Source organism: Chelonia mydas, chromosome 19 (assembly GCF_015237465.2).
Source record: "Chelonia mydas isolate rCheMyd1 chromosome 19, rCheMyd1.pri.v2, whole genome shotgun sequence".
In the NCBI taxonomy this organism is placed as follows: domain Eukaryota; kingdom Metazoa; phylum Chordata; order Testudines; family Cheloniidae; genus Chelonia; species Chelonia mydas.
In genome coordinates, this window is record NC_051259.2 from 11031209 (window position 1) to 11056604 (window position 25396).

Genomic DNA, 25396 nt, shown 5'->3' on the forward strand with positions numbered 1-25396 from the left:
TGGAGCATTCACTCCTGTGGCAACTCTGCCCTGTCTCATACAGGGCCTTGGGCAATCACTAGAACTGAATACCTTGCAGGGAGTCATACCGTAAACTCCAGCCTTCCCCAGCTGCCAGAGCTCCTAGTGTTTGGAGTGTGCACGAAAGCAGGTGGGGCACTTCTCAGAACATAAGAGATACAGTCTCATTACGGACAGAGAAGACCCCGGAGAACTTTCAAGATGCTGGGGTTGTTGGAAAACTTGCCAGGTGAATGATTCATTTCTCTATCTAAATTGCACTCTGGTTTCTGAAGGCGAGTCATCAGCAGGGTTTATCTGGTGGGTGCTCCCATCAGAGCGAAGGCGGGCGGGGGGGGCTGCTGTCGCATTCATTGGCAACAGTGAAATGCCTCGGGTGAAGGAGTGTGGCTCTATGAGGTCTGCAGGATTGGGCTCCTGATCAGCCATGCCCTTTGGATGCTGAAGGGTCAGGACATGAACAGTTCAGTGGCCAGGCCAGAGAACAGGCACTCACATAGGCCGGAAGGGCCACCACTCCAGTTATGAGGAGTTGGTCCACGTGGTCTTGCACTGAGACTCATGTAAGACCCTGTGCGTGGCTAGGGACTACAGGCACCGCTGTGTAGAGAACAAGGAATATTAGCCACTCCACTGCTAGCAACAGACAGGCAGGGAAATGATCCTGCCCTGGAGTAGCTACAAACAAAAAACTGAATCACCTTAAGGGCTGCATAGGTGCCCTCAGTAAGGGCCCAGGCTCATCAGTGGAGAGTGCAGAGGGGTAAATGGGGGGCATTGCCCCCCTAAACTACACGAGGCAGAGGCATTCACCTCCTACTTCCTCCCAGTGGGAGGGAGAGGTGACGCCAGGAGCTAGATACCCAGCCCCTGTGATGAAAGGGACACTGATCCGCGGGCACAAGGCACCTGGGGAGGAGTTGCTCCCCCCCAACCCTCTTGGTGGGGCACAGAGGAACTTGGGGGAGGGCGTGAGCGGGTTACACAGGGCACTTACCTGTGCTGGTCAGTTTCCCTACATGGGCAGGGCTGTGCTGAAGGGGAGAACAGCGGTGACCAGTCCTTTTCAGTGAGCAGACTAGAGCCAGGCAGCTGCAGCTTCCCAAACCAGGCGAGTGCTCAGCTGCAAGTCCCAGCTGGGAGGGGGCTGGGGAGAGGGGGTTGCTGCTGGGCTGGGGGGAGCTCTGAAGTTGGCTGTACTCCAGGGGAAGAAGCCTGGAGCACACCTTATTATTGCCAGGCAGCAGCTCCATGCACTGTTTAGAGCACTATAGGAACCATGTAATTCAGGAAGCCATGGGCACGTCCTCTGTAACTCATGCTGCTGCTGGCATGGTGAATGATGGACATACATCATGTGTTCAACATGACTATCCAGATTCCTGTCTGCAAAGGTTTTTCTAAATTTTTTCCTCTGCCTGTCCCTCACTCCCCAGCCCAGAACGGATTAAACCCCATAGCCACACTCTGTTCAGGCACTTTCTTCAGGGACTCTCCAAAGCTGCTTCCCCACCCCACACTACCTGCCCCCATCACTCCATGGGGGAGGGTGGGGAAGGGTCATTGTGCAGGGAGCTGCCCTCCCCCAGTCCACCCAACCCCCATGCATTCAGATGCCCCCCCCAGCACCCAGACTCACCCTGCTGTGCCCCAACCACCTTCATCTGAACCCCCCTCCCCACAGAGTCATAGAATATCAGGGTTGGAAGGGACCTCAGGAGGTCATCTAGTCCAATCCCCTGCTCAAAGCAGGACCAAACCCCAAATTTGCCCCAGATCCCTAAATGGCCCCCTCAAGGATTGAACTCACAACCCTGGGTTTAGCAGGGCAATGCTCAAACCACTGAGCTATCCCTCCCCCCCATTCCCATTCCTATTCCCATTCCCCCTGCACCCGGAATCCCCCAACAAGCCCCTATGCATCCAGATCTCCCCTCCTCTGGGCACCCCACCGAGCAGCCCACACCCGGATTGCCCAGGGGCTGGGGTAGGTATAGCTCTGTTGCTCAGGTGTGTGGATTTTTCACACCCCTGAGCGAAGTAGCTATACCGCAGTAAATGGGTAGTGTAGACCTGGCCAAACATGCCTATTTATTTCAGAAGGAATTACATCAAACACCTTCATACAGAAGTCAAACTACACCTATGCCCAGGCTCGGTATCAAGAGCCCAGCGGTAGCTTTCCCGACAGCCGGCGAGAGGGGAAAGGGGATTACTGCTTCTTGGACTTCCGTTTCTTGCCACAGATGAAGTTCTGGTGGGCAGCGTAGCCCATCTTGGAGCCAATCGATCCCCAGGCCATGCTGCCTGCTTTAGCCCCTGGAAAGAACAAAGGCTAGGGAATAGCCAGCGCAGACCCCAGTCAATCCAGCGGTGGACTGGGAACAGATCCAATGCCTGCACTGTCCAGGAGAGAAGCCAGCCTGGACTGTCGATATATTAGGGAGAGTCACAGGGTCCCAATCTGACCTCACCTGTTTCACGAGCGGGTGTCACAACTCCTGGCTTCTGTTCCTGGCTCCACTGTACGTGACCTGGGGCAAGTGACTGCCACTCTGTCTCTGCTTCCCCTCCCACCCTCTGCCTTGGTTATTTAGAACAGTAACTCCCTGGGGCAGGGGTTCTCTCACTATACCGGTGCCACACGTAGCAAGAGGGGCGTTTGGTCTCAGTTGGGACCTCTAGTAGTAAAAGCCCCCGCCCCAAGTGCCACGACTCCCAGCCCCCTGCTCTTCTTACAAACCACCCCCCATCCTAGCGATCCAGAGGGAAAGAGGCAAACGAAAGGGGAATAAGCTCTTTAAAAGCTCACACTGGGTTTGAAGTGTTCCTTGCACAGGGCATGTCATAAATATAAAGGGAAGGCTAACCACCTTTAAATCCCTCCTGGCCAGAGGAAAAACCCTTTCACCTGTAAAGGGTAAGAACCTAGGATAACCTCGCTGGCACCTGACCAAAATGACCGATGAGGAGACAAGATACTTTCAAAGCTGGAGGGGGGAGAAACAAAGGCTCTCTCTGTCTGTGCATTGCTTTTTGCCGGGACCAGAGTAGGAATGCAGGTCAGAACTCCTGTAAAGGGCTAATAAGCAATCTAGTTAGATATGCGTTAGATTCTGTTTTGTTTAAATGGCTGATAAAATAAGTTGTGCTGAATGGAATGGATATTCCTGTTTTTGTGTCTTTTGGTAACTTAAGGTTTTACCTAGAGGAATTCTCTATGTTTTGAATCTGATTACCCTGTAAGGTATTTACCATCCTGATTTTACAGAGGTGATTCTTTAACTTTTTCTTCAATTAAAAGTCTTCTTTTAAGAACCTGATTGCTTTTTCCTTGTTCTTAAGACCCAAGGGTTTGGGTCTGTGTTCACCTATGCAAATTGGTGAGGATTTTTATCAAGCCTTCCCCAGGAAAGGGGGTGTAGGGTTTGGGAGGATTTTGGGGGGAAAGACGTTTCCAAGCAGGCTCTTTCCCTGTTCTATATTTGTTAGACACTTGGTGGTGGCAGCAATAAAGTCCAAGGGCAAAAGGTAAAATAGTTTGTACCTTGGGGAAGTTTTAACCTAAGGTGGTAAAAATAAGCTTAGGGGGTTTTTCATGCAGGTCCCCACATCTGTACCCTAGAGTTCAGAGTGGGGAAGCAACCTTGACAGGGCACGTCCCACCTACCGAGGCTCTGGAGCGTGGCCACGACTCCCCCTGCAGGCACGCCGCCTCCTGAACTTATGGCAGACCAGCTCATCAACCAGGAACCCACGGACTTGGCTGCTATGCCGGTGGCCTGGAACCCCAATGCACCCACCAGGGCTGGTCCTCCGTACATCAGAGCAACTGGAGCAGAGAGACACAGATTAGATCAGAGGTATTTCTGTTTCAGCCCCCTTTCAAAGCCCAAACCGCCCTGCCCGAGTGAGGCGTTCACCACAGAGGAGGAAGGCCCTGTTTGGTTTACACGGGGTCATAGAGCACGTTAAGAACTGTCTGCAGCATTAGACTTCAGCTGCTCTCCCCTCCCATCCGTGCCTTGTGCTGTGAGAACTAATAAACTCAGCACATACACATGCTCACTCTGCTACAAAACCATCTACTACTACCCTGGGCTGTATGGATGGGACTGCTCCAGAGTCATGCACCTTTTCCTCTGCCCCCTCCCTCCCACGCCCCTGGCCTCCATTGGGGAGGGGCATTAATAACTCACCTCCGCCCACGACCATGTATGGGAGAGCATCTATTAATGTGCAGCCATCCTCCTCTTCATCATCTAAAGAGATGGGCAGAGAAACAGTTTGAGCATTACTGGGACTTCTGGGTTAGAGAGGACATGTGAGGGGGGGCGTTTGTGTTTTAATGTTTGCTTATTTTTGCACATCCAAAATAAGAAGGGATTCTGGCAGGGGGAGAGGGGCTTGTTTAGGCCACAGTCCTCCAGTTGGATCCATACACGGGAACGCGGACATTCAAGCAGAGCCCCCAGTGACTTCTCTGGGAGCAGAGGGTAGTGCCTTAGATTATAAACTATAAGAGGCAGGGGCCTTGTCTCTGTGTTTTCCTGGATGAAGCAGTGGTCTGAGTGCTGACCCATCGGGCCTTCCAGCCAGAAAAGGCTACAGTTAAAGGTGGGCTCAGATCCTGTAACTCTTGTGTGTATTTATCACAACACAGCCTTTAATACCACAAATAACACAGTAGCGTACGACTCCCCCCCGCCCCCTCCCAATCTTATCTTTGCGCCAATTCCCTCTGCTGAGGTTTCTGTACTTGCCACACTGGTCCAATCAAAGCCAGGTTTCTCTGGAACTCCCAAAGGTGCATCTAAGCGAGGGCTAGTTCCACCCCCAGGGCCCGACCCAGCGCTCAGATCCGTGTGGGTGCAGGAATCCACTGGCAGGATCAGGTCCCAGAGTTCAGCATTTTATGCCCTGGGTTTCACGTATGGCACTGCTCTACAGAAAGGTCACAAGAGTATTTTCTCCACCCCTCTTCTTGGGCTCAGAAGGAGTTGAGCTGTGATTCGTCACCAAAGAAAAACCATTTAAAAAACCAACCAACCAAATGTTTGGGCAGAGGCCAGAACTGGAAAGTCTGAGGAAGCTGGGAGCTCCTGAGAAGAGAAGCCTTAACTAGAAACCTTAGTGCTACTAGGCCACGTATAAGACATCATGCAAGCCTATGAAGCTATAGCGATGATAGCGGCTAGCACACAAGCATCCATCGTGCACACATGGGAGTTTAGAGGTCTGCAGGGAAGACAGCAAGGCCTGCCCAGGCCATGGGGACTCACTTCTAGGGTAGGGAATGGCAGATTGCAACAAATTGCAAACTTCCTCTGCCGCCCATGGCAAGGAGAAAGCAGATGCGTGCAGTCACCACCGCTGTCTGTCGACGTAGTGCCTGGCCCCAGCACGGATTTTGATTTGGGGGGGGCAATGGAAATCGGGGGCAAAGCGGATTTTGATTTGGGGGGGCAATGGAAATAAGCAAAAATAAATATACCTATAAACTTGTCAGCAGAGCCACTGGACAGAATCAGACACACCAGGAAGAGAAGCTGGGATTGCCGCCACATGGCACCCGAGTGGGGTTTTCTTCCTGGTAGGCACCTGCAGGTATAAAAGTGACACCATCCCTCTGCCCTGCTACCATTCCACTGCCTGCAGGTCAATTGGGAGAGGGAGGAGTGTGCGCGCACCATTGCCCTCTGCTGGAGATGACAGGTAAACTCTAACCTTCCCCAAAGGGTCCCCAGCCCCTCACCTCTCAGAAGGGTATTCCACAGAAGATACCACAAACACACTGGAAGAACAAGCTGTCCATTCCCCAGGATTTGGGGCTGGGCGTTATGAGCCAGGCTCATGTCTCATAGTCTTTAAGGTCAGAAGGGACCATCATGATCAGCTAGTCCAGTGGGTCTCAACCTTTCCAGACTCCTGTACCCCTTTCAGGAGGCTGATTTGTCTTGCGTACCCCAGGTTTCACCTCACTTAAAAACTACTTGCTTATAAAATCAGACATAAAAATACAGAAGAGTCACAGCCACTCTGTTACTGACAAATTGCTGACTTTCATTTTTACCATATAATTATAAAATAAATCGATCGGAATACAAATATTGTATGTAGATTTCAGTGTGATGCTGTTTGTCACACGTGAGTCTTGTCTGAAGCCTGAGCCCCAGGCAGCAGGGCTGAAGCATGTAACTTAGCTTCACGGGGTCCCCTGTGGCATGGAATGAGGGGCAACTGCCCTGCTTGTCACCCCCTAATGCCAGCCCTGCACTTGCAACTCCCCTAAACCTGTCCCGTGACCCCCCTTGGGGGCTGCATCTCCCCCAGTTGAGAAACATTGATCGAGATGATTGAGTGCCCCCTGGAATACCTCTTGAGTACCCCAGGGGCACCCATGCCCCGGCTGAGAACCACTGATCTAGTCTGACCTCCAGCACATTGCAGATGACAGAACCTCACCCACCCACCCCTTTAATGGACCATATCCCCCAACCTCTGGCTGTGCTATGGAATTTCTCAAATCATGATTTAAAAACTTCAAGTTTCAGAGAATCCACCATTTATTCAAGTTTGAACCGGCAAGTGACCCATGCCCCATGCTGCAGAGGAAGGCAAAACAATAAACAAAAACAAAACCCCAGGTCTCTGCCAACCTGCCCCAGGGGAAAATTCCTTCCCAACCCCAAATGTCACTTCTACGAGTTTAAAATCCTAAATTCTCTGCTCAGTCCACAGTCTCTCTCTCCAGCTCAATGCGATTACCTTGCATTTACCCCGTTACTGAGCAGAGAGCTTGCGCCTCCTTCTTACCTTGCACAGCTGTACCCAGTAGAGCCGAGGACAAGCCACCACCTCCCTGCAGATCAGGAGGCAGAGCTGCTACAGGACACAAGCCAGCCAGCTGCCCCTTTTTATCCCTATTCCTTTGCTCCACCCAAGCTGGGATGGTCCCCTGTGCAATTCACCTGCTCTTCCCCTGGGGCTGTCTCATTTCTCCTAGTTTCATTTCTCTCATCGACAGGCTCTGCTAGAAACACAGAAATGAGTCTAGGAAACTGAAACTTAAGCTTAAAGGGACCTCACGCATTTAAAAAGCACACGTCTACTTACAAACATTTCACCTCCTATGGTACAAGCCACGGTGACTAGCACCGGGCGAGAACATCTCCCCCCTACCCCCTTTACTTCCAGTTTGTTCTCTTTGGACCTGGCAGCTTCCACTTCCCCCTTTCGCACCTGATCCTGCAAACTTTTACCCTCGCACATCAGTGCATGACAGTCCGTCCGTCCCCCAGAACTGGACACCCTAGCAACAGTTGGGGTGGAGGCTCCAGCCACAGCTACTCGAACGGCTGCAAAAGCTGCCTCCCAACTCAGCAGTGGGAGCTGCCCCTCCAGCCCCAGTGCTGGCAGCTGGGAGCGTCCCTTCTCCAAACCAGCAGCAGCATTTGGCTGTCTCTGCAGACAAACTTCTGGGGGGACCTGCAGTTGGGGGGGGGGGGGAATCATTGTAATACTTGTAAACAGCGTAGGGTGACCAGACAAAATCGGGACGGGGTGGGGGGTAATAGGAGCCTATATAAGAAAAAGACCCAAAAATCGGGACTGTCCCTATAAAATCGGGACATCTGGTCACCCTAAACCAGCATCCGCGTGATATGGCGTCGCTGGGATGATGCACAGTCAGCCTGTCGCGGTGTCTCTGCAGGCTACGGTCCCTCTACGGCGTGCGCCTGCCCAGCCCTGCCCGCTGCGCTCAGGGCCCGGGGTGAAGGGAGGAGCTCGGGGCGTGCCGAGCGCCGGCGGCTCCTCCAGACCCAGGGCAGTGGCGCGGAGGGGAGAGACGCCTCGGCCCCGGCCCCGGCCCCGACCCCTGCCCCGGGGCTGCAGCGAGGCTTGATGTCTGTCCCCCACAAGCCCCGGGGCTGCAGCGGGGCCAGATGTCTCTCCCCCGGCCCCAGCCCTGGGGCTGCAGCGGGGCCAGATGTCTCTCCCCCGGCCCCGGGGCTGCAGTGGGGCCCGATGTCTCTCCCCCAGCCCCAGCCATGGGGCTGCAGCAGGGCCAGATGTCTCTCCCCCGGCCCCGGGGCTACAGGGGGGCCCGATGTCTCCCCCCCGGCCCCAGCCCTGGGGCTGCAGCGGGGCCCGATGTCTCTCCCCCCCACAAGCCCTGGGGATGCAGCGGGGCCAGATGTCTGTCCCCCGGCCCCGGGGCTGCAGCGGGGCCCGATGTCTCTCCCCAGGCTCCAGCCCCGGGGCTGCGGCGGGCCCAGAAGTCTGTCCCCCCACAAACCCCAGGGCTGCAGGGGGCCAGGTGTCTCTCCCCACACAACCCTGAGACTACAGCAGGGCCAGATGCCTCCAGCTCCCCAACCCTGGGGCTGTGGCTGGGGGGGGGGAGAGAGAACTCCCCCAGCCCTGGGGCTGCTGCAGCTAGGGAGAGAGCTGGGGGGAGTCCTCTCTCCCCGCCGCAGCCCCGAGCAGCCTGCACCCCAAACCCCTTATCCCTGGCCCCACCCCAGAGCCCGCACCCCCAGCCGGAGCCCTCGCCCTCTGCACCCCAGCCCAAACTCCTCGGCCCCACCCCCACCACAAATCACCTCCATGTTGGTGCACATAACAGCATTCATTCCACACACGGATGGGAAAAATTAGAGGGAACATTGTCTGCAGGGTCACTTTAACTAATGGCTTTTCTTTTCCTCGGGCATCAGATGACAGTATTGACCCAGGTGCCTTTTGTCCACTGCTGAGCTGGAGAAGAAAGACAAGGTGGGTGGCGGGTGGCGGGGGGGAATCTTTTATTGGACCTGGCTGTCTGTTGATGAGAGAGACCAGCTTTTGAGCTTATTCAGAACTCTGGGAAAGGTACTCAGGGCGTGTCAGCTCCATAAAAGGCAGAACAGATGGTTTAGCATAAGTAGCTAACTCCTATTTCAAGGGACCATTCAAGGTGAAGTGGCCAGTTAACCCCTCTACAGTCATAGGACAACATTATGAATTTAAGCCCCCACTCATAACTTCTCTAGTCATTAAAAATCATGGATTTAAAGTCACTGGATTTATGGTTTATTACAACAATCGGTAACCTACTAACCCCTCTTTTTTGTCCGATGACTGGAGACTGGACAGAGCTGTACTGTGCAGTAAACTCTCTCAGGGTGGTTAAGCCCTGAAACAAATTGCTTAGGGAGATTGCGGAATCTCCATCATTGGAGGTTTTTAAGAACAGGTTAGACAAACACCTGTCAGGGATGGTCTAGTTATTACGTAGTGCTTCCTTGAGTGCAGGAGACTGGATTCGATGACCTATTGATGTCCCTTCCAGTCCTACACGTCTCTGATTCTCTCCTGCCCCTGGATCCCAGCTCTTTTCCACCTGGCTTCATTGCATCTGTGGACTGTAAGAGCAGGAGACATGGAGGCACATGGTGGGCTCCACACAACCATCCCAAGATAACTCCAAACCAGACAGACAGACTGGTCCAGATTCAGCTGGTCTGGGAAGGACATGTCGTGCTTGTGAGCACTCATGACCTGATGTGACAGATACAATGGACACATGGAACCATCAAAATCTATTGCATCAACTTGATGTTACAGGTATATTTATTGCCTAGTGTCAAGGTTCCTTGCCCACTCTGAACTCTGGGGTACAGATGTGGGGACCTGCATGAAAGACTCCCTAAGCTTATTTCTACCAGTTTAGGTTAAAACTTCCCCAAGACACAAAATTCCTCGTATCTGGGATTCAGTATGCTGCCACCACCAAGCGATTTAACAAAGAATCAGGGAAGAGACCACTTGGAGACGTCTTCCCCCAAAATATCCCCCTAAGCCTTACACCCCCTTTCCTGGGGAGGCTTGAGAATAAACAAGATGAGCACAGACCAGCCTTGGGTTTTTAGGACCCTAAAAACCCAATCAGATTCTTAAAAAACAGAACTTTATTAAAAGAACAAAAAAAGATAAAAACAACTCTGTAAGATTAGAAGGGGAGATAATCTCACAGGCAGTCAGATTCAAAACATAGAGAATCCCTCTAGGCAAAACCTTAAGTTACAAAAGGACACAAAAACAGAGATACACATTCCCTCCAGCAGAGCGAATTTCATAAGCCAAAAACAAAAGAAAATCTAACGCATTTTCTAGCTAGATTACTTACTAACTCTATAGCAGTTGGATTGCTTGCTTTCTTGATCTGTCCCCGGGAGAGGCATCACACAGACAGACAAAGCCTTTCTCCCCCCACTCCCCCTTATTGGTCATTTTGGACAGGTGCCAGCCTGGTTACTTGAGATTCTTAACCCTTTACAGGTAAGAGGATTTTGTCTCTGGCCAGGACGGATTTTATAGCTACTGTATATAGAAAGGTGATTACCCTTCCCTTTATATTTATGACAGCTAGTGATTAGATTCCTGATTCAATGGGGGAGTTACAAGGTTTCCCTGGGGGGCCGGGGAAGAATAATGCCAGCCCCTAAAGCAGGTTACAAGTCTGGAGAAGTTTGGTCCTGGGGAAGTTGCATAGACTGTTTTGACCTCGCTCATGCGGCCTAGCAAACAAAGAACTGAAAATGGTATAAAACAATCACCCTGACGCAGACAGAGGGGGCACTCTCAGATCTGAGCTAAGGACCAACATGAAACTGTGATCAAGAGAGACAGACCCAGCAGAAAGGGTCTGAAGTATTTTAATCTCCATGGGGAAGGTGTGCCACTGCCTGGTAAGCTAGACCTGCAAATAAATGCTTGCTTTCCTGGTATGTTTTCTCTGAAATCATCATCTCCTTTCTCTGAAATGCTTCTGAATAAACAGTACTTTGTTCTAGAACTGGCTGGTCTCTGGCTGACCTTGTCACTGCCTCTGAGAGAACGGGACTGCAGGGGCTGAATTAAAGAAATTTTTTAAAAGGGTGAAAAACACCCTAAATGAAAAAGGTTCAAAGCAAACCAAAAATATTTTTTCCACCTGGATTTTTTGTTTCAAACCCCAAACTAAAACAACTCAGTTATTTGCTCTGTTCCAGTCACAGGTGCAGTTATCTTGGGGACTGTGACAGCTGAGTCCTTTTCTCTTCTTCATGGAGAAAGACTTAACTTTCTTCTAGCATTAATCTCTGGATGGAGGTATCCCAGCCCCTCCATCAAGAACCTGAACTAGCTCTCATCTGTGGGTTAGTCCATAACCTGTCCTGTGTCCTCCTGGACACCAGACCAAATGGCCCCAAGAGAGACTAGGTCTAAAACAGTTTTTGTACTTGGCTGGTTTGAGGTATGCTTTTTAACTGATCGTTCTATCAGTACAACCTCTAGTGTAGAAGCGGGTATAAGTGTATTTCTACCAGAACAGTATTCCTCTTTCCAAGCACGAATAAGCTCTACTAGTATAAGACACCTTTATGCTGGTATAACTGCATCCACACTGGAGGTGAGCAGGGATTGTATCATTTTAACTGTCCTGGTATAGTACACCTTGTACATTGACAAGGCCTATGTGACCTTCTCTCTTCACCAGCTGTAAGAATTTTCGTGTAGCTCAAGCAGTAGAGGGCTGTCATTTAGAGCTGACGACACCAGGGTCCTAGTCCCCGCGCTGGAAAGCATGAGAGTCATGCCTCAGCCCATCTTCCTCCTTTAAAGAACAGGCCTTCACCACTTGAGAGATGGATCATCTTTCGGGATTAGGATTCCACCCAGCAGAGGGCAGCATAGTATTTCCTTGCCTTGTTTCATGCTCTGTTAGACCGCTTTACGTTATTTTACCATTTGCTGTGATGATTCTGAAATGAGCTCTTTCCTCATTCACAGCAGGATGCTAGCTTGAATTCATGTTCTACAGAGAGCAATGATGGCTCTGCAGGAATAATGCAGAGTGCAGGCTGTATTTGCAAAGTATCTTGGGAACCCAGATTTCCAGGTCTTTTATTCCCTTGGCTGCCGTCACTAAAAAACTATTTTGGCTTTTAGAGGATCATGAATCTCAGCCTTTCTTTGAAGGTATGAGTTTTGTATTTGTCACAGAACATACGGGTGAGTTCACAAGTTTTGTGGGGTTTTTCCTTTTTCATAACAAACATTTTCCCCAGACCTAGTAATTTGGGCATATTATGGTAGAAACTGAAGGGATCCAAAGGTAAGTAGCTAAGCAATTGTTTTGGAGGCCTGCGTGGCTCTGGGAAGAAGGATAAAGGAGTTTGAGGTGCAAGTGGTGTTCTCGTCCATCCTCCCCGTGGAAGGAAAAGGCCAGGGCAGGGACCGTCGAATCGTGGAAGTCAACGAATGGCTACGCAGGTGGTGTCGGAGAGAAGGCTTTGGATTCTTTGACCATGGGATGGTGTTCCATGAAGGAGGAGTGCTGGGCAGAGATGGGCTCCATCTTACGAAGAGAGGGAAGAGCATCTTTGCGAGCAGGCTGGCTAACCTAGTGAGGAGGGCTTTAAACTAGGTTCACAGGGGGAAGGAGACCAAAGCCCTGAGGTAAGTGGGAAAACGGGATACCAGGAGGAAGCACAGGCAGCAACGTCTGTGAGGGGAGGGCTCCTGCCTCATACTGAGAATGAGGGGCGATCAGCAGGTTATATCAAGTGCTTATATACGAATGCACAAAGCCTTGGAAACAAGCAGGGAGAACTGGAGGTCCTGGTGATGTCAAGGAATTATGATGTGATTGGAATAACAGAGACTTGGTGGGATAACTCACATGACTGGAGTATAGTCATGGATGGTTATAAACTGTTCAGGAAGGACAGGCAGGGCAGAAAAGGTGGGGGAGTAGCACTGTATGTAAGGGAGCAGTATGACTGCTCAGAGCTCCGGTACGAAACTGCAGAAAAACCTGAGTGTCTCTGGATTAAGTTTAGAAGTGTGAGCAACAAGAGTGATGTAGTGGTGGGAGTCTGCTATAGACCACCGGACCAGGGGGATGAGGTGGACGAGGCTTTCTTCCGGCAACTCACAGAAGCTACTAGATCGCACGCCCTGGTTCTCATGGGTGACTTTAATTTTCCTGATATTTGCTGGGAGAGCAATACAGCGGTGCATAGACAATCCAGGAAGTTTTTGGAAAGCGCAGGGGACAATTTCCTGGTGCAAGTGCTAGACGAGCCAACTGGGGGGGAGCTTTTCTTGACCTGCTGCTCACAAACAGGGAAGAATTAGTGGGGGAAGCAAAAGTAGACGGGAATCTGGGAGGCAGTGACCATGAGTTGGTTGAGTTCAGGATCCTGACACAGGGAAGAAAGGTAAGCAGCAGGATACGGACTCTGGACTTCAGGAAAGCAGACTTTGACTCCCTCAGGGAGCGGATGGGTACGATCCCCTGGGGGACTAACATGAAGGGGAAAGGAGTCCAGGAGAGCTGGCTGTATTTCAAGGAATCCCTGTTGAGGTTACAGGGACAAACCATACCGATGAGTCGAAAGAATAGTAAATATGGCAGGCGACCAGCTTGGCTTAACGGTGAAATCCTAGCGGATCTTAAACATAAAAAAGAAGCTTACAAGAAGTGGAAGGTTGGACATATGACCAGGGAAGAGTATAAAAATATTGCTCGGGCATGTAGGAATGAAATCAGGAGGGCCAAATCGCACCTGGAGCTGCAGCTAGCAAGAGATGTCAAGAGTAACAAGAAGGGTTTCTTCAGGTATGTTGGCAACAAGAAGAAAGCCAAGGAAAGTGTGGGCCCCTTACTGAATGAGGGAGGCAACCCAGTGACAGAGGATGTGGAAAAAGCTAATGTGCTCAATGCTTTTTTTGCCTCTGTCTTCACTAACAAGGACAGCTCCCAGACTGCTGCGCTGGGCATCGCAGCATGGGGAGTAGATGGCCAGCCCTCTGTGGAGAAAGAGGTGGTTAGGGACTATTTAGAAAAGCTGGACGTGCACAAGTCCATGGGGCCGGACGAGTTGCATCCGAGAGTGCTAAAGGAATTGGCGGATGTGATTGCAGAGCCATTGGCCATTATCTTTGAAAACTCGTGGCGAACGGGGGAAGTCCCAGATGACTGGAAAAAGGCTAATGTAGTGCCAATCTTTAAAAAAGGGAAGAAGGAGGATCCTGGGAACTACAGGCCAGTCAGCCTCACCTCAGTCCCCGGAAAAATCATGGAGCAAGTCCTCAAGGAATCAATCCTGAAGCACTTACATGGGAGGAAAGTGATCAGGAACAGTCAGCATGGATTCACCAAGGGTAGGTCATGCCTGACTAATCTAATCGCCTTCTATGATGAGATTACTGATTCTGTGGATGAAGGGAAAGCAGTGGATGTATTGTTTCTTGACTTTACCAAAGCTTTTTACACGGTCTCCCACAGTATTCTTGTCAGCAAGTTAAAGAAGTATGGGCTGGATGAATGCACTATAAGGTGGGTAGAAAGTTGGCTAGATTGTCGGGCTCAACGGGTAGTGATCAATGGCTCCATGTCTAGTTGGCAGCCGGTGTCAAGTGGAGTGCCCCAGGGGTCGGTCCTGGGGCCGGTTTTGTTCAATATCTTCATAAATGATCTGGAGGATGGTGTGGATTGCACTCTCCGCAAATTTGCGGATGATACTAAACTGGGAGGAGTGGTAGATACGCTGGAGGGCAGGGATAGGATACAGAGGGACCTAGACAAATTGGAGGATTGGAAAGAAACCTGATGAGCTTCAATAAGGATAAGTGCAGGGTCCTGCACTTAGGACGGAAGAACCCAATGCACAGCTACAGACTAGGGACCGAATGGCTAGGCAGCAGTTCTGCGGAAAAGGACCTAGGGGTTACAGTGGACGAGAAGCTGGATATGAGTCAGCAGTGTGCCCTTGTTGCCAAGAAGGCCAATGGTATTTTGGGATGTATAAGTAGGGGCATAGCGAGCAGATCGAGGGACGTGATCGTTCCCCTCTATTCGACATTGGTGAGGCCTCATCTGGAGTAGTGTGTCCAGTTTTGGGCCCCACACTACAAGAAGGATGTGGATAAATTGGAGAGAGTCCAGCGAAGGGCAACAAAAATGATTAGGGGTCTGGAACACATGACTTATGAGGAGAGGCTGAGGGAACTGGGATTGTTTAGTCTGCAGAAGAGAAGAATGAGGGGGATTTGATAGCTGCTTTCAACTACCTGAGAGGTGGTTCCAGAGAGGATGGTTCTAGACTATTCTCAGTGGTAGAAGAGGACAGAACAAGGAGTAATGGTCTCAAGTTGCAGTGGGGGAGGTTTAGGTTGGATATTAGGAAAAACTTTTTCACTAGGAGGGTGGTGAAACACTGGAATGCGTTACCTAGGGAGGTGGTAGAATCTCCTTCCTCGGAAGTTTTTAAGGTCAGGTTTGACAAAGCCCTGGCTGGGATGATTTGATTGGGGATTGGTCCTGCTTTGAGCAGGGGGTTGGACTAGATGACCTCCTGAGGTCCCTTCCAACCCTGATATTCTATGATTCTATGACAGACTCAATCGGTTTATAAGAGATATAGGCTGTTTAGATTACAGAGGAGACAACTAAAAGGGGATATATCTGAAAAGACATGTATCTCCAGAGTCAATACAGATTTACATCTGGGTAGCAGATCAGAATCTGTACCTAACTATTTTGACTTAACTGGAGTTACTTCAGATTTACCCCAGTGTAACTGAGATCAGAATCTGTTCCTTACTCAGGTAGCTTCAATGGAGTCACTTCAGATTTACCCTAGCATAACAGACTAGAATCTCTCCCTAAAATTTGGAAATGTCTAGGTTATCCTTTGGAAATGAGACATTTTCTATAGGTTCTACATTAAACACACAAACCTGTTCAAAAGTCCCTGTACAATTGACAGACTGTGACGCCAAGGCTAGTATTTTGGAAGGAGTTTAAGGAAGTTAAGTGCCCAACTCCCAGTGAAGTTCAATGGGATTTGGCACCTAACTCTCTTAGGTTCCTTTAAACATCGCAGCCCAAATACATCTGTGGCATACAGTCCGTGGAGCATGCTATTTGCCCAATAATTAGTAAATGCACCTGTATAGACATGTATGAGAGGCAGAATTTATTGAGGCCGATGGTTGTAATTCATGAAAGGGTCCCATTTATGAATTGGCTATATCAGATGGTAAATCCAGGTAAATCAACAGCAACCAGCAAGCCTAGCTTCCTTGGTCCCTGCTAGGACTTCCTATGGGTAGATCACGGTGGTAGTTTGGGTAAACTGGAAAGTCCAGCTGCAAGTGGTGACCACGAACTTGCTTGGTTTTGTTCTGTTGATGCCCGTGGTGCTGTTACTTAGGCGTTTAAGTCCTGGGAGGGAGTTCCCCGAGACCATTTTCATAGGGCCTGACCTCCTCCTCTTCAACCATCCAGTTGGACTCAGCCAGGAGAAGGCCAGCTGACATTTCTCCATCACCTTCTTCTTCGCCTGCAAGGTGAAGTAGTTAAGGATATCTTCCGAGGTCCGCTTCACACTGAAAGCGCAGGACTGAAGGTAGTTCTTGGTGGCCAATTTCCATTTCTGTGCCCTGTCCTCAGCTTGGTATTTCTCAGCCTCCGCCGCTAACTTCTGTATCTCCTCTCTGCTCAGTCGCCCCTTGTTGGCATTCACAGCAATGGGGTTGGCATTGCCGGCGACTTTGTCCAGGGCAAACACAGTCAGGATACCATCTGCGTTAATATAGAAGGTCGCCTCCACCAAGACCATGCCACGGGGAGCGGGGGAAATGCCATTCAAAAGGAAATGGCCAAGCAGGTGGTTCTCCTTGGCAGTAGCTCTCTCCCCTTCATAGGCACGGATGAGCAGGTCAGGCTGATGGTCATCGAAGGTGGTGAAGGTCCGAGTTACCACCGTGGGGATGGCAGTGTTGCGTCTGATCAGGGTGTGCATCTTCCCTGCGTCTGTCTCAATTCCCAGAGACATGGACACCACATCCAGGGCAAGCAGGCCCCTTGTGACCTCTGACCTCTCTCCGATCAGGATGGCGGCTTGAACAGCGGCCCCATAGGCAACAGCTTCATCCGGGTTCAGGCTTTTGTTCAGCTGCCGGCCGCCAAAGAAATCCTGCAGCAGCTCCTGGATCTTGGGGATGCGGGTGGAGGCGCCCACCAGAACTACATCATGGATCTGGGCCTGGCTCAGCTTTGCATCCTGCAGCGCCCTCTCCACGGGCTTCAGGGTCCCTCGGAAGAGGTCGGCACACAGCTCCTCGAACTGGGCCCGGGTGATGTCTGCGTGGAAATCGATCCCTTTGTACAGGCAGTACAAGTCGATACTGGCTTTGATGTTGGAGGACAGGGTGCGCTTGGCTGCCTCACAGGCCCTCCTGAGCCTCCACACGGCCTTTTTGTCCTTGCTGATGTTCTCCTGATGTTTCTTTAGGAATTCGTCTATGAAGAAGCTCACCAGGCAGTTGTCAAAATCATCCCCTCCCAGATGGGTGTCCCCAGAGGTGGCCTTCACCTCGAGGATGCCCCCGTCAATGGTGAGGACGGAGACATTGAAGGTTCCTCCACCCAGATCAAAGATAAGCACGTTGTGTTCTCCATTGCTAGGGTTGTCTAGGCTGTAGGCGAGGGCGGCGGCTGTAGTCTCACTGAGGATCCTCAGCACATTGAGGCCAGCGATCGCCCCAGCATCTTTGGTGGCCTGGCGCTGGGAGTCATTGAAGTGGGCTGGTACAGTAACAATGGCATGGGTGATGGGATGGCCCAGGTAGTCCTCAGCCATCTCCTTCAAGTTACCCAGCACCATAGCAGAAATCTCCTCTGGGTAGAAAACCTTCTCCTTTCCCTTGTATGACACCTGCACCTGGGGCTTCCCTTCAGCTTTCACTATCTGGAAGGGCCAGAACTCCGCATCTGCCTGCACAACAGGGTCCTCAGATGTTCGGCCAATCAAGCGCTTGGCACTGAATATGATGTTAGGAGAGTTGAGGGCTGCCTGGTTCTTTGCCTCATCCCCTATCAACCTCCCTGTCTCAGTGAAGGCAACACAGCTGGGCGTGGTGCGGACGCCCTGGTTGTTGCCAATTATTTCCACCTTGCCGTCTCGGAAGAGGCCTACGCAGGATTTAGTGGTGCCCAAGTCAATACCAATTGCTGGGTGTTTCAGTGCAGGCTTGGGTGAATTCTTCTCCATGACGTTACACTCTGCCCAAGAGGGATTCTCTTCATAGGCTGGTAACCTCTCATAAAATTCCCCTCAGCAGAGCTGGTGGTAAGCCCTTCTTTGATTCAGGTTTCCCTCAACAGGGCGAGTAACCTCAGGGCGAGTGCATCAGGTTCTCCTCAGCAGGGCTGGTGGTACCCCATTCCCTGGGTCCCCTCCCACTCAGCTGTGCTGGGAGTGGCAGCTCTTCCTCCTGCTGCCTCTCTTGATCAATGCAGTCTGCAGCCCCTGCATACGCCTTGATGACCTCACAACAGACATGTCACAATACAGTTGAAGGCCTTCAGCCAATAACAGCAGAAACTATGTCCACTTTACTTACCATGGAGTGTTCTCTTGATTATCTTAACAACCGTCCCATCACGGGGGTTGGCATATGATCATGATGAGGTGGGAAAGTGGGTTGCTCAAGTCCCTAAACCCTAACTCAATTCCTTAACAAGACCAGCTTTCCAGAAATAAATCCAGACTAGCCCCCAGATTGGAACGTGTAGATCAAAGCATCATAAGCAAGTGGCTCAGCACTTTCTGAAAACCAGGCCCCTTTAAGGTTCCTCAAGTTGTGCACCTCACTAGTCACTTTTGAAAGACGTGATCTAGGGTTTTAATACTCATACTCTTGGGGGAAATGCCATGGGATCTTTTCAGCCAGACACATTCCAGTCTGGAGGTCAGAGTATTAGGATGATGGAGTTTGCTAACATGTCTAGCCGAAGCCAGCTAACTCCATTCTTTCTCCCTAGATTTCAACTGGATTGGGTTTTCTCCTTGCACTAAACGGTTGCACACCATGCCATGCCCCACCCCAAAGGCAGCTGCGCTTTTGCTGGGTGAGTGATCTTTGTGCAGCTTTGCTGTGTGATTAACAGCTACCACACTTCAGCCCAGAGGTGGCTGCATTTCAGCACTGAATGATGATCTCTGGGAAACATTTTTTATGACTTGCAAAAAGCAAGTTATTTATTCACAAAGCACTGGACACAAGGAGAGTCAGAAACTGGAAATATCTGTTCATAAAACTTACAGAAGCAACTGACGGGCTATTGAAAAACCTACAATGTGAAAGGGAACAGAAGCTGACTCAAGCTTTCTTTGGCAGCTTCTTGTACTCCCCAAACCTCCAAACAATTTACTCTTCAAGCTGTTGGTCATAAACTTCCAAAAACAGACTCTATGGAATGGGACAGAGGGTTATTACAGCACCAGTTCCAATCTGGCCCCAGTTTAGGAAGGCTGGCTGGCTTGTGGGCGGTTGAGGGAAATGAATTACAGAGCCTTTCACTTTTAGGTTGATATTGGTTCCAATCCAGTTTCAGGTGAGCTTGGGGGGAGCTCCACTATAACAACATTTTTCATACGTCATTTGAGCCATCCACTCAGCAATTTTGGCTCCGATAAGGACCAAACAGTTCTTTCATCCAACAGCCAAGCCATCCACTGCTGCATGCTGGCCACCCTGGGGAGATCTGAAAGAAGCCTACCAGGTTTTGCAAGATAATAAACAAGCCTGAATATTCTACTTGTGGAGTTGCACTGGGAGACCCGTGAAGCGAAGGCACTTTTGAATGCTTCTTATTGAATTTCCTGCAGCAGCAGCAGCATGGCACCTTTGTGAACACTGCCATTCAGCTGATCAAACATTTTTCTTTAGTGATTATAGCAGCTGTGACAAAGAGCACGGCAAAGAACAGGACACCCGTTTCCTCAGCCAGGTCATGAGGTTTGGCAGACTTCATTCTGTACTGCCATGCAGCTTTTCTAGTCAAGTCCTTTATTCCTTGCATCAAGCCAGTTTTAGTCTTTACATTTTTGCAAGTCGTGCCGTGTTCCAGCAAGCTGGAAAGTCATGTTCCCCTACATTTACATGAGCCCCTGCTCCCTATGGAGAGTCACTGTGTTTATCAGTGAGGAGTTGGAAAAATATCATTGTCTCCGGCTTCCTCTGCCAGTCTTTTAAGAGATCTCTGCTCTGCCTCTTGTTTTAGCCATGATAGTAACTTTTCCCAGTCAAGAATCTCCAGTCAAGCTTTATCATTCTCTGTAAAGCGACAAGTTTCATTATTGCTCCTCCACACTGTGTAATTATCTGGTAGTTAAACTAGTCATTGAGATAGCTAAATACAGCAGGACCTCCCTAATCTGCACACCTACTTCCCACAGAGGGTATGTCTACACTACCCACCTTAGAGCTCTCCCGGCGATTAAAAAAACCCAGCCCGAACAAGCGGTGGTAGCTTTACCTGAACGACAAAAGTTTTAGCGCTGAAAGTGACAAAGTGTAGACACAGCCTAAATCACAACGGTTTCTCCCCACCCCTTCATAGGAAAGATTCAAGACCAGAGCATTGCAGTGAGGCCCTCAAATTTCATTTTCACTACGTCCATAAAATATGCTAAAGAACATTTACTAGTATTTTATAAAGTGTAGTGAAACCTCAATTCTCCAAAAGTTTCAGGTATCCCTCACTGGAGTGGAGAGCAGTAGGAAATTATGCAACTATGTGCAAACTTGAAATATGGAACCCAAGAATCAGACAAAAGTATTGTGCATTCTTTGTCAAGATGATCATAAGCCCTGGTCTACACTAGGACTTTAGGTCGAATTTAGCAGCATTAAATCGATGTAAACCTGCACCCGTCCACACGATGAAGCCCTTTATTTCAATTTAAAGGGCTCTTAAAATCGATTTCCTTACTCCACTCCTGACAAGTGGATTAGCGCTTAAATTGGCCTTGCCGGCTCGAATTTGGGGTACTGTGGACACAATTCGACGGTATTGGCCTCCGGGAGCTATCCCAGAGTGCTCCATTTTGACTGCTCTGGACAGCACTCTCAACTCAGATGCACTGGCCAGGTAGACAGGAAAAGAACCGCGAACTTTTGAATCTCATTTCCTGTTTGGCCAGCGTGGCAAGCTGCAGGTGACCATGCAGAGCTCATCAGCAGAGGTGACCATGATGGAGTCCCAGAATCGCAAAAGAGCTCCAGCATGGACCGAATGGGAGGTACGGGATCTGATCGCTGTATGGGGAGAGGAATCCGTGCTATCAGAACTCCGTTCCAGTTTTCGAAATGCCAAAACCTTTGTCAAAATCTCCCAGGGCACGAAGGACAGAGGCCATAACAGGGACCCGAAGCAGTGCCGCGTGAAACTGAAGGAGCTGAGGCAAGCCTACCAGAAAACCAGAGAGGCGAACGGCCACTCCAGGTCAGAGCCCCAAACATGCCGCTTCTATGATGAGCTGCATGCCATTTTAGGGGGTTCAGCCACCACTACCCCAGCCGTGTTGTTTGACTCCTTCAATGGAGATGGAGGCAATACGGAAGCAGGTTTTGGGGACGAAGAAGATGATGATGATGATGAGGTTGTAGATAGCTCACAGCAAGCAAGCGGAGAAACCGGTTTTCCCGACAGCCAGGAAATGTTTCTCACCCTGGACCTGGAGCCAGTACCCCCCGAACCCACCCAAGGCTGCCTCCTGGACCCAGCAGGCGGAGAAGGGACCTCCGGTGAGTGTACCTTTTAAAATACTATACATGGTTTAAAAGCAAGCATGTGAAAGGATTACTTTGTCCTGGCATTCGCGGCTTTCCTGGATATACTCCCAAAGCCTTTGCAAAAGGTTTCTGGGGAGGGCAGACTTATTGCGTCCTTCATGGTAGGACACTTTACCCCTCCAGGCCAGTAACACGTACTCGGGAATCATTGTACAACAAAGCACTGCAGTGTATGTTTGCTGGCGTTCAAACAACATCCATTCTTTATCTCTCTGTGTTATCCTCAGGAGAGTGAGATATAATCCATGGTCACCTGGTTGAAATAGGGTGCTTTTCTTCAGGGGACACTCAGAGGAGCCCATTCCTGCTGGGCTGTTTGCCTGTGGCTAAACAGAAATGTTCCCCGCTGTTAGCCATGGGGCAGGGAGAGGGTTGAGGGGGTAGCCACGCGGTGGGGGGAGGCAAAATGCGACCTTGTAACGAAAGCACATGTGCTATGTATGTAATGTTAACAGCAAGGTTTACCCTGAAAGAGTGTAGCCAGTGTTTTATAAAATGTGTCTTTTTAAATACCGCTGTCCCTTTTTTTTTCTCCACCAGCTGCATGTGTTTCAATGATCACAGGATCTTCTCCTTCCCAGAGGCTACTGAAGATTAGAAAGAAAAAAAAACGCACTCGAGGTGAAATGTTCTCTGACCTCATGCTGTCCTCCCACACTGACAGAGCACAGATGAATGCGTGGAGGCAAATAATGTCAGAGTGCAGGAAAGCACAAAATGACCGGGAGGAGAGGTGGGCTGAAGAGAGTAAGTGGCGGGCTGAAGAGAGGGCTGAAGCTCGAATGTGGCGGCAGCGTGATGAGAGGAGGCAGGATTCAATGCTGAGGCTGCTGGAGGACCAAACCAGTATGCTCCAGTGTATGGTTGAGCTGCAGCAAAGGCAGCTGGAGCACAGACTGCCACTACAGCCCCTGTGTAACCAACCGCCCTCCTCCCCAAGTTCCATAGCCTCCACACCCAGACGCCCAAGAACGTGGTGGGGGGGCCACCGGCCAACCAGCCACTCCGCCACAGAGGATTGCCCAAAAAAAAGAAGGCTGGCATTCAATAAATTTTAAAGTTGTAAACTTTTAAAGTGCTGTGTGGCATTTTCCTTCCCTCCTCCACCACCCCTCCTGGGCTACCTTGGTAGTCATCCCCCTATTTGTGTGATGAATGAATAAAGAATGCATGAATGTGAAGCAACAATGACTTTATTGCCTCTGCAAGCGGTGATCGAAGGGAGGAGGGGAGGGTGGTTAGCTTACAGGGAAGTAGAGTGAACCAAGGGGCGGGGGGTTTCATCAAGGAGAAACAAACAGAACTTTCACACCGTAGCCTGGCCAGTCATGAAACTGGTTTTCAAAGCTTCTCTGATGCGTACCGTGCCCTCCTGTGCTCTTCTAACCGCCCTGGTGTCTGGCTGCGCGTAACCAGCAGCCAGGCGATTTGCCTCAACCTCCCACCCTGCCATAAACGTCTCCCCCTTACTCTCACAGATATTGTGGAGCACACAGCAAGCAGTAATAACAGTGAGAATATTGGTTTCGCTGAGGTCTAAGCGAGTCAGTAAACTGCGCCAGCACGCCTTTAAACGTCCAAATGCACATTCTACCACCATTCCGCACTTGCTCAGCCTGTAGTTGAACAGCTCCTGACTACTGTCCAGGCTGCCTGTGTACGGCTTCATGAGCCATGGCGTTAAGGGGTAGGCTGGGTCCCCAAGGATACATATAGGCATTTCAACATCCCCAACAGTTATTTTCTGGTCTGGGAATAAAGTCCCTTCCTGCAGCTTTTGAAACAGACCAGAGTTCCTGAAGATGCTAGCGTCATGTACCTTTCCCGGCCATCCCACGTTGATGTTGGTGAAACATCCCTTGTGATCCACCAGAGCTTGCAGCACTATTGAAAAGTACCCCTTGCGGTTTATGTACTCGGCGGCTTAGTGCTCCGGTGCCAAGATAGGGATATGAGTTCCGTCTATGGCCCCACCACAGTTAGGGAATCCCATTGCAGCAAAGCCATCCACTATGATCTGCACATTTCCCAGGGTCACTACCCGTGATATCAGCAGATCTTTGATTGCGTGGGCTACTTGCATCACAGCAGCCCCAACAGTAGATTTGCCCACTCCAAATTGATTCCCAACTGACCGGTAGCTGTCTGGCGTTGCAAGCTTCCACAGGGCTATCGCCACTCGCTTCTCAACTATGAGGGCTGCTCTCATCTTGGTATTCATGCGCTTCAGGGCAGGGGAAAGCAAGTCACAAAGTGCCATGAAAGTGCCCTTACGCATGCGAAAGTTTCGCAGCCACTGGGAATCGTCCCAGATCTGCAACACTATGCGGTCCCACCAGTCTGTGCTTGTTTCCCGAGCCCAGAATCGGTGTTCCACAGCATGAACCTGCCCCATTAGCACAATGATGCATGCATTGGCAGGGCCCATGCTTTGAGAGAAGTCTGTGTCCATGTCCTGATCACTCACGTGACCGCGCTGACGTCGCCTCCTCGCCCGGTATCGCTTTGCCAGGTTCTGGTGCTGCATATACTGCTGGATAATGCGTGTGGTGTTTAATGTGCTCCTAATTGCCAAAGTGAGTTGAGCGGCCTCCATGCTTGCCTTGGGATGGCGTCCGCACAGAAAAAAGGCACGGAACGATTGTCTGCCGTTGCTCTGACGGAGGGAGGGGCAACTGACGACATGGCTTACAGGGTTGGCTTCAGGGAGTTAAATCAACAAAGGGGGTGGCTTTACATCAAGGAGTATTTCAGGCAGGACTTCACAGAGGGTTCCAATAAGAAATGGTGCACCTAAGTTATTGTTCTTATTGGAACAAGGAGGTTAGCCTGGCCTCTGATTGATACATGGCTAGATTTACCTCGCTGCACCTTCTCTGTGAGTGACTGCAGTGTGACCTAGAGGAATGAGTCCCCTAGACGGGGGAGGAGGCAAATGAGTACAAAACAAATCTGGTCTATTTCTTGTTTTGATCCACTCCATCTATCTTTTACATCTTTGGCTGGCAGCAGATGGTGCAGAAGGACTGCATGCCATCCACATCTCATGGCTGCTCGGCAGAAGACGGTGCAGTAGGACTGCTAGCCATCCTCATCTCTTGCCTGCCCGGCAGAAGATGATGCAATATGACTGCTAGCAATCGCTATCTCCTGCCTGCTCACCATAAGACAGTTCAATAGGACTGACTGCAGGACTAAAGAGAATGACCTGGTCAAGTCACTCAAAATTTAGTCCCTGTGCCCATGTCTGCCCAGGCGCTCCCAGCCGACGTGGCCAGGAGCACCTTGGACATGACGAGGACGGCTACCAATCATACTGTACCGTCTGCTGCCAGAAGGCAATGGGTTGCTGCTACTGTGTAGCAATGCCGTACCGCGTCTGCCAGCACCCAGGAGACATACGGTGACAGTTACCTGAGCGGGCTCCATGCTTGCCGTGGTATGGCATCTGCACAGGTAACTCAGGAAAAAAGGCGCGAAACGATTGTCTGCCCTTGCTTTCACGGAGGGAGGGAGGGAAGGGGGGACTGACGATATGTACCCAGAACCACCCGCGACAATGTTTTAGCCCCATCAGGCATTGGGATCTCAACCCAGAATTCCAATGGGCAGCGGAGACTGCGGGAACTGTGGGATAGCTATTCACAGTGCAACGCTCCGGAAGTCGACTCTAGCCTCGGTACTGTGGAAGCAC

The 25396-nt window shown here is 50.5% G+C and overlaps 2 protein-coding genes across 2 annotated transcripts; both read right to left on the minus strand.

The window, feature by feature from the left end:
- Nucleotides 1-2084: 2084 nt before the first annotated feature.
- IFI6 (interferon alpha inducible protein 6) lies at nucleotides 2085-7028 on the minus strand. The gene is made up of 5 exons (XM_007064866.4): nucleotides 6838-7028; nucleotides 5516-5622; nucleotides 4221-4283; nucleotides 3692-3853; nucleotides 2085-2340 (listed from the first exon to the last, which is right to left on the minus strand). Exons 2-5 carry the CDS (start codon nucleotides 5586-5588, stop codon nucleotides 2234-2236), a joined length of 405 nt encoding a protein of 134 aa, XP_007064928.2. The 5' UTR covers nucleotides 5589-5622; nucleotides 6838-7028; the 3' UTR covers nucleotides 2085-2233.
- A 9247-nt stretch (nucleotides 7029-16275) lies between these two features.
- On the minus strand, nucleotides 16276-18488 carry LOC102935471 (heat shock 70 kDa protein 1A). The gene is given in 2 exon segments (XM_027827218.3): nucleotides 16276-16352; nucleotides 16355-18488. Coding segments are annotated over 2 exon segments (1836 nt in total). The 5' UTR covers nucleotides 18114-18488.
- Nucleotides 18489-25396: the final 6908 nt, after the last annotated feature.